At 42.2% G+C, this 14151-nt stretch overlaps 1 protein-coding gene across 10 annotated transcripts in view; it reads right to left on the minus strand.

Annotated features, from left to right (window-relative positions):
* The window catches only part of pigg (phosphatidylinositol glycan anchor biosynthesis class G (EMM blood group)), a 213505-nt gene that overhangs the window by 175172 nt on the left and 24182 nt on the right, over window positions 1–14151 (minus strand). For all 10 annotated transcript variants that reach the window (XR_010331011.1, XM_064341952.1, XM_064341951.1 and 7 more), the window contains 3 exons: window positions 13266–13475; window positions 11780–11968; window positions 310–448 (listed from right to left, as the gene is read on the minus strand). Coding sequence is in view for 9 of the 10 variants with exons in the window: in XM_064341952.1 (XP_064198022.1) it covers window positions 310–448; window positions 11780–11968; window positions 13266–13475 (538 nt within the window). In the remaining variant the exon portion in view is untranslated. The remainder of the gene's footprint in view (window positions 1–309; window positions 449–11779; window positions 11969–13265; window positions 13476–14151) is intronic.

A 14151-nucleotide genomic window follows, 5' to 3' on the forward strand; every position in this document is an offset into this window, starting at 1 on the left:
CCACATTCACAACATCTTCTATGAACGTGCCAATTTTTGTAAAAAATTTGTCAGCCCAAGAAAAATAAGAAAACAATATGGTGCCTTGCACATGTATTGCCTGCACCCCCACCCCCCAGCTACGATTGATGGAAATGTATTAATTAAATGTATTAATTAAATGTATTAAATGTATTAAATTGTTTTTGGATGAAAAAGCTACAGCAAGACAAACCAGTCATTTCCATCACAGGGGCACAGATGAGCTTCGTAATGGATCTAGTGAACAAAGGAAAAAGTGGCGAAGCAAACAGAATAACAGAACTTTACCCTTCCTCTTGAAGGCAGAGCTGATCAGCACGAGTGGGGTGTTTATTTCAGGATCAGATGACCCCCCGTGGCTCCCTGTCTCAGACATCCCATGGTCCCCACACAGTACCAACAGGTTGGGCAAACTCCCTTCAGTCTCCTGTGGGCCAAACATGATGAAAATGAAGTTTTGTTTTTCCCCTCCCTTTCCCCCAAATTAAAATTCCCAATCATATCCATCAATTCAGGAGAGCACAGACAAGCATATGCGCTCAGTTGAAGCATGCAGTGTCAAGCAGCACTTCTTGCTTAATGGGCAGACCTGCGTAAAGATGAGCCAGCAGAAGGGCAGCTTAATGGGCAGACTTGGTGTTATCGGCCAGTTGGCACAGGCATAGTCAAGATCCGTTCCTTATCCATACACTTGAAGGAGAATGGTGCTTGAACCTGATGAGCCACCCAGTAGCCCAAGATTTTTAAAAATTTATATATATGTTTAAATTAATCTTCTATGCTTTCTGTGCCACTCTCCCTTAGGCATATATCTGAAAAAGTGTCATGAGTGAAGAATGTTGTGATGTTAACATGGTGTAATGCTGTCCTCTACTGGCCAGGGAAACATAGTAGATTGTAGTAGAGGGAAACATAGTAGATTCCTTGCGGCTACAATGTAGCCACAAGGAAGTTTCTTCAGTTCATTTGACAGCATGCTGCTATGCACTTCAGCCGAGCACTGCGTTGTCAATTACTTCCCCAAAATGTTTCTGCTTTGGACAATGCACAATCGTGCTTCTCCTGCTTGCGAGGAGCTGGATGCAGAAAGACATCACTGGAACGCAGATATGTCATCCAGGCAAATTATAGCTTGGCAGGGCAGCATGCCCCATACCTTTACAGCACCGAGTGTTTAGCACTTTTCAGGGTTTCCTCTTTTTGGAAACGTGCCAAGACATAGCTTAGAAAAAGCAATGCAGAATTCCAATTTGTGGTGGGTTTGTCATTGAATTTGAACCAGGATTTGTCCAGTGTTGAGGCTGTGGCTCCATCATGTTTCTAAACCCACTAGGCACACCCACAACATCTGTATGCATGAAAAATAAATTTAGTTGAGAAAAAAAAAACACTTCCACTGCATTTAAGCTTCGGTTACTTTCTTTCAGAAACATTTGGAGTAACTCCCAAGAGTCACCTTTCAGAAGAGACCGCGATTATGCCTGTAGTCAAAAGGGTTCAAGATTAGTAACTATTTTATTTTGGGTAAGTCATTTTCAGGCTAGAGTTTAAAAAAGAGAAGCCAATAAAGAACGGGTTACATTCATTACAGGGATTAACAAAGGTGAATTAAAAGAGATTCTTTAGGCTGAGTTTTGTTAGTAGAACAAGGGGGCATAAATGGAAATTATAATCAAAATGATAATCTTATAAGCAAGAAAATTATCAGCAAAAATTCTGCACAGATGCTAGGGAGTATTTTTTCATGCAGAGAGTAATCACTGTGTGGAATAGCTTGCCAGGTCATGTAGTAGTGGCAGAAACTCTGGGTGTATCGCCAAAAAATGTAGCAAGGCTGGCAGCGTCTGCATAGCAACGGACGCTGCAACGAAACATTTAAGTACGGCACAATGGTTTTAGAATGTCATTACCTCACCTGGATCATTTTTGCAGCCGACAGTTCCATTCGGGAGCGGCTGAGTGACCTACTGGTAAAATTCGGTATCACCGGTCCAGTCTGGTATTTGGCTTAATATCAAACCAGTTTGAAAATTTTTACATCGGCCCAACCCTAGTAGCCACCACTGGAATGGCCTAAGGATGTCTGGACATTATTGTTGCAGTGTGTACTGATAAGTAAAGCTCAGGAGGCCTATTCCTCATTAGCCCTCAACCAAAGCTCTGACTATGATGAGGTTGTTAAAGCAGCCATCTTGTGTGAGTATGAGTTGGTCCCAGGGGCCTACAGGCAGCGTTTGAGGGGTTGTCGAAAGGTTGAGAAGCAACATTTTGTGGAATTCTGTTTAATAGGTGGTGCACATCTCAAAAAGTTGAGACTAAAGAGCAACTTCAACAGTTAATTCTTCTGGAGGAGTTCAGAAATTGTGTCCCTGAGGTGGTTGCCACCTATCTGAGTAAGCAGAGAGTGTCTAAGGTGGAGGAGGCTGCTGTACTTGCTGATGAGTATGTCTTGGCTCATATGGTAGTCTTTAGTGATAAATCTTGTGAGACTAAGAGCTATGCTTCTCCTTGCACTCCTTGTTTCTTTAAAACTGGCAGCAATGGTCCAGGTTCTTCAGCTTTCGCTACGAAGGCTGCTAGGTCTAGCAATGGAAACTCTGAGAGAACTTGTTTCTATTGTAAAAAGCCTGGTCACGTCATAGCTGACTGTCATGCTTTCAGTAAAACGCAGAAAGCTGCTAAGCCTGTAGGGCTGATAGCTTCAGTACCATGTCAGTTGCCTAGTGTAGAAAATGGTCCCAGTCGGTCCACTAAAGACAGCCATGAGCACAAAACCTTTGCACTGTTCCTTATGGATGGTTCAGTAGCCATCTCTGAGTCGGAGAAGCCTGTCCCAAGTCCTATTCTAAGGGATACAGGAGCCCAGGCCCGGCACCAGCCGAGTACCGAAGAGGGGGCATTTGAAATACCGAAAGGGGGCGCAAAGTATTCCCACCTAGAAAAACATATGCAGCCCGATATTGCTACTACAACCAACTAAAACTATTTGTGAGCTACTTACAGATGGCGGAGTATTAAATAATCTTAATATGAAAATATATTACTAGGCTACATAAAATAAAAAGCAAAATACATCTTCAAACACTCGGCTCATTGATAGGCTATGTAGCCTGTCTTGTAATGGCTTGAGTAGCCACCACCACAAATATAAATGATACGTCTTAGATACACTAATTCAGCAGTTTTACTGTGATTACAGACAACAAGTTACAATGATAACGCCACCAAGTAATTTATTGTGCCTGCTTTAGCCTAGTAATATAACGCTCATTGCGACCCATTGATTAAGAGATGCATAATAATACACTAGGTTAGAACAGCCTATAACGGTGACACAAACAATAACAATACAAACTAGAAAGGTTACAGTTCCTTAAGGAATTGTGTAGGCTTGCTTCAAATTCCAACTGGCACTGTCCTGAAGCATCAATGCATTTCAATAAGGGCGCATAGCTCAGAAAACCATCGAGACCCACGGCGCACTGTAGCGTTACATATACAGCCGGGGATCAGCAAGTAGCAATTATGTTCCAGGGATTTGTCATATCCTAAAAGTGTCATGAGTAAAACTTGGCTAACTATATAGCTATCTACCTATGGCATGTCCTCACCTCTGTAACGTTATTTGTTGTCCTCCATGTGTCCATACATCTGTATTGGTGGTTCTAGCGTCCGTAGGTCCATACATCTGTATCAGTGGTTGTAGCTGTGTGTCATTAGCTCCTACTCATACGTGCAGGATAGCATCCGTACGCGCTAACTAGGTTAACTAAAGTAGGCGAAACGCTAACATGTTAAGATGTTATCTTCTGTACAGATGGTATTTCTGAGAGTTCCTGCATGTTTGATGAATGGGTACAACTCGTTTCACCAAGTCATCAAAACGCCTAGCACACATTTGGAAATAAGAGAAGTGGACCCTTGTCTAAACTCTGCATTTGCCGAATGTACAGACAAAATTCTACATTCTCCGTCCTACTCTGATTTACAGCGTGAACGTACCATCTCCTTCACCTTTTTTTCTTCTTTTGCATAGCTAGATCTCGCGTAGCCCTTCCCTTTATACATCCATGGCGTAGCCGTGAGACAGAGGTCTGGGCGAGATTCCAGCCCCGGTTAATAGCTGCCTCGTAATTATTCACACCCAAGCGGAACAGTGCGGTGTTCTCACTGAGTATACCGACAATGGTGTTCGTGGACATGTTCGCCAGTGGTTCTAAAATCCTGAAGTTCTTTCTTCTTACTGAGTATACTGCCAGCTAAAGGTTAGCTAAAGTAACGTGAGGCGATAAAGCTGTGCTTAAAATCTTGTGCCGTGAGTGGCCACCTGCGCATGCGTCCTACTACAGCGTTTAACTAAACGTCCTGAGTGACTTTCTATGGAGTAACCACAAAAAAGTTGAATATTTCAAAAAGTTGTGAATATTTCAAAAAATCTGAATACAAGCAACAATGTCTGGAACTAGCTGCTCATTTTGGTGTAAGCAGTTTGAATGTAGTGCAAAAACTGTAGGACTAGTTTGAGCTAGAAAAATCGGGCAGAAAGTGCAGATAATTAAAAAAATAAATAAAATATATATATATATATATATATGCAAGATACCAAGAGTGGGCTTGCCGGAAGCAGCCCACTAATAATGAAATAACCAACTAACTACGACCAATTATCTAGCCCTCAAAAGCATGGGAAAATACTTGAAAATTCAGGCACTGTTGCGCAGAGGAATTGGTATTTTTTTTAAAAACCTTTATTGACGCGGCATATCCAGGAACAGGAGAAATACCACCAACCGGTTTTGACCACGTATGGCCTTCATCAGGGTGTAACAGAATGGTTAAAGAGGAGATGTTTATAACCTCTGGGTGGGGATGAGCAATCCATGAATCATGTGTGGTAGGTAGGCAAGGGCTGTCAATCAATGCCATGTGACATGACATTTTAGGATGCAATACAACTGAAATATAACTTCAAACTAAGGATAACAATATACCGAATATTGCTATAATGAGAAAGTATGATCGTATGAGAAAAGTACAATGTAAAAATTACAAAGAACAACAAAGAGGGAAGGCGAAGAAATAAGGGACTGATAAATATAGATGTACGTCTAATCAAATAAGTATAAAGAGTGTCAGGTAATCCACCTCCTCATTTAAACCAGGAAATGTCATCGCATCAAATTGAAAAATTCAAATATAGGAATATAGGAGGGAAGTTCATGGACAAAGGGTTTTAAAAGAAAAGTCAATATATTAGGACGCTGGTTCAGTCAGGGACCCACTGGCTGACACAATGGGTCTACCAGGGGGGATTGTGTTTGGGTTCCTTATGGACTTTGGGCAACATGTAGAAAATGGCCATGCTGGGATGTTCGCATGTCAAAAAGTCATACTCATTGTCAGTAATCCACCTTGCCTCTTTAGCTGAATCCAGTAGAGAGGCAAGTTCCAGTTTCATTCTAGGTAATGGGTTCGTCTTTAGCTCTTCATAGTAGTGTGGGTTTTTCAACTGACGGAAGGCTTCGTTGACATACTTTTCATAGTTGTCCATGAACTTCCCTCCTATATTCGTGACACCACTCATGTATTGAACAAGCTTTTACATTTTGACAATATAAAATCGGATATTCTTGTTACTTTTGAGGTAGAATCCCTGTATACTAATATTGTTCACTCTGATGGGTTACAGGCTATGAAATATTTTTTGTCCAATGGAGGACAAAATCCCTTTTTTTGGGATTGTGGGAACAGGAATTCGTCTATGACCCCCAGAAAAATCTTTTCACGGCTAGAATAAAATGGTGGGCCAGGTACATAGACGATATCTTTCTCCCGTGGACCGGCAATCAGATAGACTTGTTAATTTTTCACAAGTGCCAAAATTCCACTAACGAAAATATTAAATTACCTATTGAATTCTCTGATAACAAAATCAATTTCTTAGACGTTACCATTTATAAAGGGGATGATGATTTGCTACATTCTACTCTCTTCCGCAAAACTACGGATCGTAATTCGATTTTACATTTCCAATCCTTTCATCCTCCTCCTTTGAAAAAGAACATCCCTTATGGACAGCTCCAATGTCTTCGTCGCATTTGTGACAGAGAGGTAGATTTCACCACACAAGCACAGAATATGTCTCAGCGTTTCCGCAAATGACATTAGAAGCGCGAGATCATCAATCAGGTCCATACAAAAGCTGCATCCACCAATCGTGGAGATTTATTACGCAAGACCCACAGAGAACGAAAATCCTCCCGTATATTCTTCATCACAAAGTACAGCACACAAGCTAAACACATTAAACACATCATTAGATACAATTGGGACATCATTAAATCTGATCCCACTCTAAGATCAGTTTTCCCCGAGCCGCCATTGGTTATGTACAGACACGCACCCCAAGAGACAAAGTAGTGCACAGCTACCTTCCAGCGGAACCCAAGGAGTCTTGGTTGAGAAAGCTCGTTGGCACATTTAGATGCACTACATGTAACCATTGTGCAAACATCATCCAAGGGAAGGAGTTTGTTGATCTGAAAACTAAACGAGTATACAAACAAAAGGAATTCATTAACTGTAATACCACTTACGTGGTTTATCGTCTCCTCTGCCCTTGTGGTTGTTTTTATTTGGGACGCACCAAGCCTTAAGGATAGGGTCTCTGAACACAAATATGCTATACGTACACAAAATTTAGATTACCCCATGGCAAAACATTTTGAGTTCCATTCCAGCAATGAATCCCTTTTAAGAGGGATTATAAAATTGTCTATTTGTGGTGGCGATAGGCTTAAAAAGCTCCTACAAAGGGAAACTTTTTGGATTTTTCAATTTGATGCGATGACATTCCCTGGTTTAAATGAGGAGGTGGATTACCAACCATACCTATGACACTCTTTATACTTATTTGATTAGATATCTACATTTATCAGTCCCTTATTTCTTCGCCTTCCCTCTTTGTTGTTTTGTGTAATTTTTACATTGTACTTTTCACATACGATCATACTTTTTCATTATAGCAATATTCGGTATATTGTTATCCTTAGTTTGAAGTTATATTTCAGTTGTATTGCATCCTAAAATGTCATGTCACATGGCATTGATTGACAGCCCTTGCCTACCTACCACACATGATTCATGGAATGCTCATCCCCACCCAGAGGTTATAAACATCTCCTCTTTAACCATTCTGTTACACCCTGATGAAGGCCCTGCATGGTCGAAACCGGTCGGTGGTATTTGTCCTGTTCCTGGATATTCCGTGACAATAAAGGTTTTTAAAAAATTACCAATTCCTCTGCGCAAGAGTGCCTGAAGTTTCAAGTAGGCTGAATTTATTTGGCTAATTTCCCTGCAAATCTGTATAAGATTCAAGAGCACCTTGTTTATAGAGTTTATAGTCAATCACTCTGGCAGCACTCTACCTCCTTTATAATTAAGCACAAAAATTTACTCAATAGAGCTGCAATCTTCTATTTGATGAGTGGAAGCTCCTCAGCAACAACCAATCAAAAAATGGCTTTGCGTAACAGACTGCCCTTAACTAAAATGTTGCAATATTGTCACTAGAAAGCCGACGCACTTGAGTGTTGTGATTTTTAAAAATCTATTTAAAAAATATATTTATTTAAATTAAAAAAATTAATTTAATTTTTATTAAAATCCTTTTTCACATTCATCTTGACTGAGGGGGCGGGACAGTTCAGGTGAGGGGGCGTCGTCCCCTCACGCCCCCCCGTGGGGCCGGCCATGCAGGAGCCGCTCAGTCTTTGTTGTTGGAGGGGGTTTTGCCCCTCTCTGAGAGAACCTCTACTGGCAGCAGTGCTTTAGTACGAGGATGTGGAATGACCTGTCTTAAAGCCCCATTGCATGTTGTGTATTTGTAGTCTGGCTTGGTTACAGGCCCTGTGTCAGTGGCTATTCGCCCTCAGCAACCTGTAGGAGAAGTAGACCTGATTCTGGGTAATGATCTGGCTGGTGGAAAAGTATTTCCTGCGCCTGTGGTTGTGGATAATTCAACTGGCTCTGTATTTGATGATACCCAGTCTGACCTATCCTCTCAGTTTCCTACAGTGTTTCCTGCTTGTGTTGTAACTCGTACCGAGTCACATATGTTTGAGGATATGGTGGAACCTTTCAGAAATATCTGTGCCTCCACCTGTTGCAACTGTAGAGTCTATGTCTCCTGATCCTTCTGCAACTTCTGAGTTAACTGTAGATTGTAAGCACTCCACTGATTCTACTGTAACTGAGTCATTGAGGTGACATTGTCCAGTCCTGTTACCTTGCCTGTTGAGTCTGATACCCAGCTAAAGTTTGGCAAGGAGCAGCTCAGAAGGCTGATCTTTCCTTAGCTAAGTGTATTGCAGCAGTGTTGCCAAAGAATGAGATTGATACTTCTCATGTTGCTTACTACTGGGGGGATGGCATCCTCATGCGTAAATTAGCTCCTTCATCCGATGAAGACAGTGGGTGTAAAACTACCTACCAGATTGTTGTCCCTTCTGGGTACCTTATGCAGATACTGAGTTTAGCTCATGACAATATACTGTCTGGTCACCTAGGGATAACTAAAACCTATTATTGCATCTTGAAGCATTTTTTCTGGCCTGGTTTGAAAAGTGATGTTTCCAAGTATTGCCGCTGTTGTCATGCATATGTCAAATGGTTGGCAAACCAAACCAAGTTATTCCTCAAGCTCCGCTCCATCCTATACCTGTGATGGGAGAGCCATTTGAGAGGCTAATTATCGACTGTGTTGGTCCGTTGCTTAAGTAAAAATCTGGTCACCAATATCTCCTGACTTTAAAGTCTGCTGCAACTCGATACCCTGAGGCAATTCCACTACGTTCTCTCAAAGCCAAGGTGGTAGTGAAGGAATTGGTGAAATTCTGTACCACTTTTTGTTTGCCAAAGGTCATTCAAACAGACTAAGGTACCAATTTTATGTCCAAAGTGTTTGCTCAGGTGTTAGAAGCGTTGGCTGTGATGCATCAGATCTCTAGTGCATATCATCCAGAGAGCCAGGGGGCGCTAGAGCGCTTCCACCAAACCCTTAAGACTATGTTGCGTACCTATTGTCTTGAAACTGGTAAGGAATGGGATAAGGGCAACCCCCTCCTGCTTTTTGCTATCAGAGAAACTGTTCAGGAGTCATTGGGTTTCAGTCCTGCAGAATTGGTGTTTGACCACATGGTTCGAGGCCCATTGAAATTGTTGCGTGAGCAGTTGATTGGAGATTCTTCTCCTAACCAAAATGTGCTTGACTATATCAGTTCTTTCAGAGAGCATGTTCACCATGCCTGCGAGGTAGCGAAAGAGGCATTGACAATCTCCCAATCCAAGATGAAAGCTCACTTTGATAAAAATGCTGTTGAACAAAGTTTTCAATCCGGAGACTCTGTGCTGGCTTTCCTTTCTATCTCTGGTTCAGTACTGCAAGCCAGGTTTGCTGGTCCCTATGTGGTTGAAAAGAAACTGAGTGAAATGGATTATGTTATTCGCACCCCAGATAGGAGATGCAAGACTCATGTATGCTATGTTAACATGCTGAAGCCTTATGTTGCCAGGTCTAGTGAAACAGATACATCCACTTCAGCTGATGGGTTGCCTGTAGCTTTAACCTCAGTGTTGCCTTCTTCCTCTCCCCCGGAAGATGACTTAGTGATGCAAGATGCTCCTGCTCTGTGCGTTCAATTGCAGAATTCCCAAGTGTTAAGTGATTCAGAGACTAATCCGTCTCACCTCTCTGGGTCCCACAAGAGTGACATAGTCGGGTTGTTTGAAAATCATCCTGCACTACTTTCAGATGTACCTACCCAAACCACTGTCTTGCAACATGACATTGGTGTTGGTGATTGTCTTACCATCAAGCAGCATGCTTATCGTGTGAACCCCACAAAAAGAGCTCAAATGCAGAAAGAGGTTGAATATTTACAAAAGCATGGTCATGCTGTCCCTAGTTCCATCTCCTGGAGCTCTCCGTGTTTGTTAGTGCCAAAGTCCGATGGGACACCACGCTTTTGTACTGATTTCAGGAAGGTAAACAGTGTTACCAAGCCAGATTCATTCCCTCTTCCTCATGTGGAAGACAGTATAGACAGGGCTGGAGCTGCTCGCTATGTCACAAAGTTACCCTTGCTCAAGGGCTACTGGCAAGTGCCTTTGATGTCCTGTGCTTCCGAGATCTCTGCATTTGTTACCCCAGACAATTTCCTGCAGTATACGGTCGTGGCATTTGGTATGTGCAATGCCCTGCGACTTTTCAAAGCTGGATGCGGAGGGTACTGTCTAGAGTAGCAAACTGTGAAGCATATCTTGATGATGTGTTAGTCTGCTCTGCTGATTGGCAATCTCATGTGGAAACCCTGTCCACTGTGTTTCAGTGTTTGAAAGAAGCTTCTCTCACCTTGAACCTTACAAAATGTGAGTTTGCCAAGGCTACCATCACCTACCTAGGCAAGCAGGTCGGTCAGGGCCAAGTGCGTCCAATAGATGCTAAGGTAACCGCTATCGCTAAGTTCCCTGTTCCCACTACTAAGCGGGAGCTACGTCGTTTTCTTGGCTTAGCTGGTTATTACCGAGGGTTTTGCTGTAACTTTGCTTCCATTGTGTCCCCTTTAACAGACCTCCTTAGCCTCACTAAGAGTTTGCATTGATCATCCTGTCTGTTACTTCCCTAAGAAGTTCTCTGCAGCCCAGCGTAACTACAGCACAATCGAAAAAGAAGCCCTAGCAATGCTCTGGGCCCTCCAGCATTTCAAGGCGTATGTTGGCTCTACTCCGCAGCCGGTTACAGTTTTTACAGATCACAACCCTCTTGTGTTCCTGAGTCGTATGTATAACAGTAATCAACGGCTTATGCGTGGCACTTATGGCCCAGAACTTCAATTTCGAAATCCATCACAAAAAGGGGCTTGATAATGTTGTGGCTGATGCCCTCTCACGCGCTACCTTAGAATGACACCAGTATGGCTGTCATCTTAAGGGAGGGGGTGTTACGTGTTACTGTGTCCTGTTATTGTTTTGCTTGTGTGTGTATGTCTTTAAGTTCTAGGTGCAGCTCACTGATGAGCTGACTGAGGGCACCCGTGTGAAGGTGTGGGCGGGGCCTATATAAGTGGCTCCTTGCTCTGTTCTCACACTCTCACTCCCTGACACAAGACACAGTTTTTTTTTTGTTTTTTTTCTCCTGTTTTCACGGTTGTCTTTTTGTAAATAAATGTCCATATGTCCAATAAGTGTCCCTCCTTAGGTTGCGGCTTTTCGAGCCGGTCGTAACAGAAGTGAAACAAAAAGGTTCTCAGGAAAGCAGAAAGTTGGTATGGGCAGGGGAGTAAGAAAGTGTCATGCCATGTGAATCACCTCATAGAAAGATAGCTTACAGAAAGATATAAGGAGGAGAACTTGTAAACAGAAGTTTGAGACTCTCTTCTCGAACTCTGTGAGGAGTGCTTGAACAGTTTATCCTATTTGGTCAAATAAAAGTTATATTGCTGAATTACTCTGCGACCTGACTGAGTTACTTGCCTCCATTGAAAGTAAAATCCATGACACCAAGCACTAGGTACACTTTAGGGTAGGAAAATGGCGAGCATTGTTAGGCTGAATGTCCTGTTCTCATCATTATGTTATGTTATGTATATTCTGGTATGACATGTATTTTGGATGGTGTCCAACAAAGTCAGAATAGCAGTATTACTGTAATACTTTTGTATGGCTAAGACTAAAACAAAAATAGCAAATTGGTTACCTGGGAGGTTAGGGAGGAGTGAATCTTCCTAAGTATGTCATCCATCTCAAGAAGTTTGGGGCCAATGAGGGAGCTGTGTGGGCCACTCAAGTGGCCAATGTGGTCCAGGCCCAGGTAGTGCAGGATCAGGATGTCCCAGTCATCTCTCTTCAAGGTGCTGTCCAGATGACGTGTCACATTGTTGTCAACCTGGATAGTTTGATATTATGATACAGACCCACAAACAGAATTTAAGAAGCTTGTTTTATTTCAATTAATTTAGTTCATTTCACAGTAATATTCAAAAAACTTGTTTCAAACATTCAATAATGAACCACTCAATCAAAGCTAGGCAGGCAGCAATACCATTAGTTAAAGCTTTTGTGCTGTGCTCCACTGCCTGTGGCTGCAAGCTTGAATTTCAACTTTGCAGAATTTCAAGCCACATGGTTGACTTGCAACATCAGCAGACCGTAAAAGTTTGTGTAGTTACTGATTTCAAGCAAGTGATGTCATGTCCAACTGTTATAATTCTTCCTGTAAATTAGGTCCTGTGGGCCACAGGTATTTGCTCCAACCATGCACCTGATTTCACTAATGAGCTTAGGTCCTGAACCAAGGATACACAATAATTAATCAAATCAGTTTAATTTGGTTTGAGCAAATACCTGCAGACACTGCGACCCAAGGACCTGCAGATGAGTAGTAGTGGTGTAAACAGTCTCACAATGTAACATTATCAAATATTCGCAAACAGCAAAGTACAGAGAGATCCTTGATAAAAACCTGCGCCTGAGCGCTCAGGACCTCAGACTGGGGCGAAGGTTCACCTTTAAACAGGACAACGAACCTAAGCACACAGCCAAGACAACGCATGAGTGGCTTTGGGACAAGTCTGTGAATGTCCTTGAGTGGCCTAACCAGAGCCCAGACTTGAAACCGATCGAACATCTCTGGAGAGACCTCAAAATAGCTGTGCAGCAACGCTGACAAGAGCTTGAGAGATTCTGCAGAGAAGAATGGGAGAAATACCCCAAATACAGGTGTGCCCAGCTTGTAGCATCATACCCAAGAAGACTGGAGGCTGTAATCGCTGCCAAAGGTGCCTCAACAAAGTACTGAGTAAAGGGTCTGAATACTTATGTAAAGGTGATATTTCAGTTTTTTTATTTTTACTAAATTTGCAATAATTGCTAAAAAAAATCTGTTTTCATTTTTGTCATTATGGGGTATTGTGTGTAGATTGATGAGAATAAAAATGAATTTAATTAACTTTAGAATAAGGCTGTAATGTAACAAAATGTGGAAAAAGTGAAGGGGTCTGAATACGTTCTGAAGCCATTGTATATGCAGTAGAAAAATCAGCGATGGACCCATATTTGAGGATTATGTACTTTCCCCTTCTTCAGAATTTCCTCCTTTATCACATTCCTCCCCACCTTTGTGCATGGTCCAAACCTTCACTACCACCTTCACCATTCTACACAGCTGCCATCCCATCCCTCACCTCTGTGTAGTCCGACACAAAAAACGAGGTTGTGCCATCATACTCCATGAAGTGCTTTGGGAATAGTCTGATCCAAGTGTCGTCTCCATAGAAGATGATCCTCTTTCCTATAGCCTTGGCCTGCCAGAGAAGATTGTCTTCCAACAAAACGGGTGAGTTCAGGTTCATAACCACATCAATGAAGCCAGGGATGCTGCCAGTGGTCAGTGCCTGGAAAAATGGAAGAGTGAGACAAAGACATACACACTGCTCAGGCATTCTTCAGTCTGCTGTGTGGGTTGGTGGCTTACTGCATGTAAACAGGACACTGGCTGTGTCCCAATACAAAGGCAGCTCCCTCGCTGCCTGCATCCTTAGAAGTGAGTTCCCTGTAGGTCTTTAGCCAATACTTTACAGGAGTACTCTGTAGGAAATCTGAACATCACACCCATATATACTTGTTGAACACCTCATTCCAAAATCATGGGCATTAATGTGGATTTGGACCCCTAGTTACTGCTGTAACAGCCTCCACACTTCTGGGAAAGCTTCCCAGTCAAAAAAAATGGGCCAAGCCCAAAATGGCAAATTAAGCTTTTAATGGTCTTAACAAATCATTGGTCAAAAAATTAGCAAGAATTAAACAAATGCACTCCTGAGACCTCCTGTGCCACCATTTGCTTGTTTACTTTTGCTGCAGTGAACTGTTTGGGGAAAAGCTAGAAACAGGGAAATTCACTTATACAGTAGACAAATTAACATTATGTCAAATAAAAGAGTCATGTTTTGTTTTTGGTTGCATATCATTTGCATGCCATGACTTCCTGATGTCTGTGACCGATCAACATTATCAGAGTCTGGATATCTAATTTTCAGGTTGTCCTACAAGCGATACAAAAACTCTTTG

Source organism: Anguilla rostrata, chromosome 7 (genome assembly GCF_018555375.3).
Source record: "Anguilla rostrata isolate EN2019 chromosome 7, ASM1855537v3, whole genome shotgun sequence".
Classification (NCBI taxonomy): Eukaryota; Metazoa; Chordata; class Actinopteri; order Anguilliformes; family Anguillidae; genus Anguilla; species Anguilla rostrata.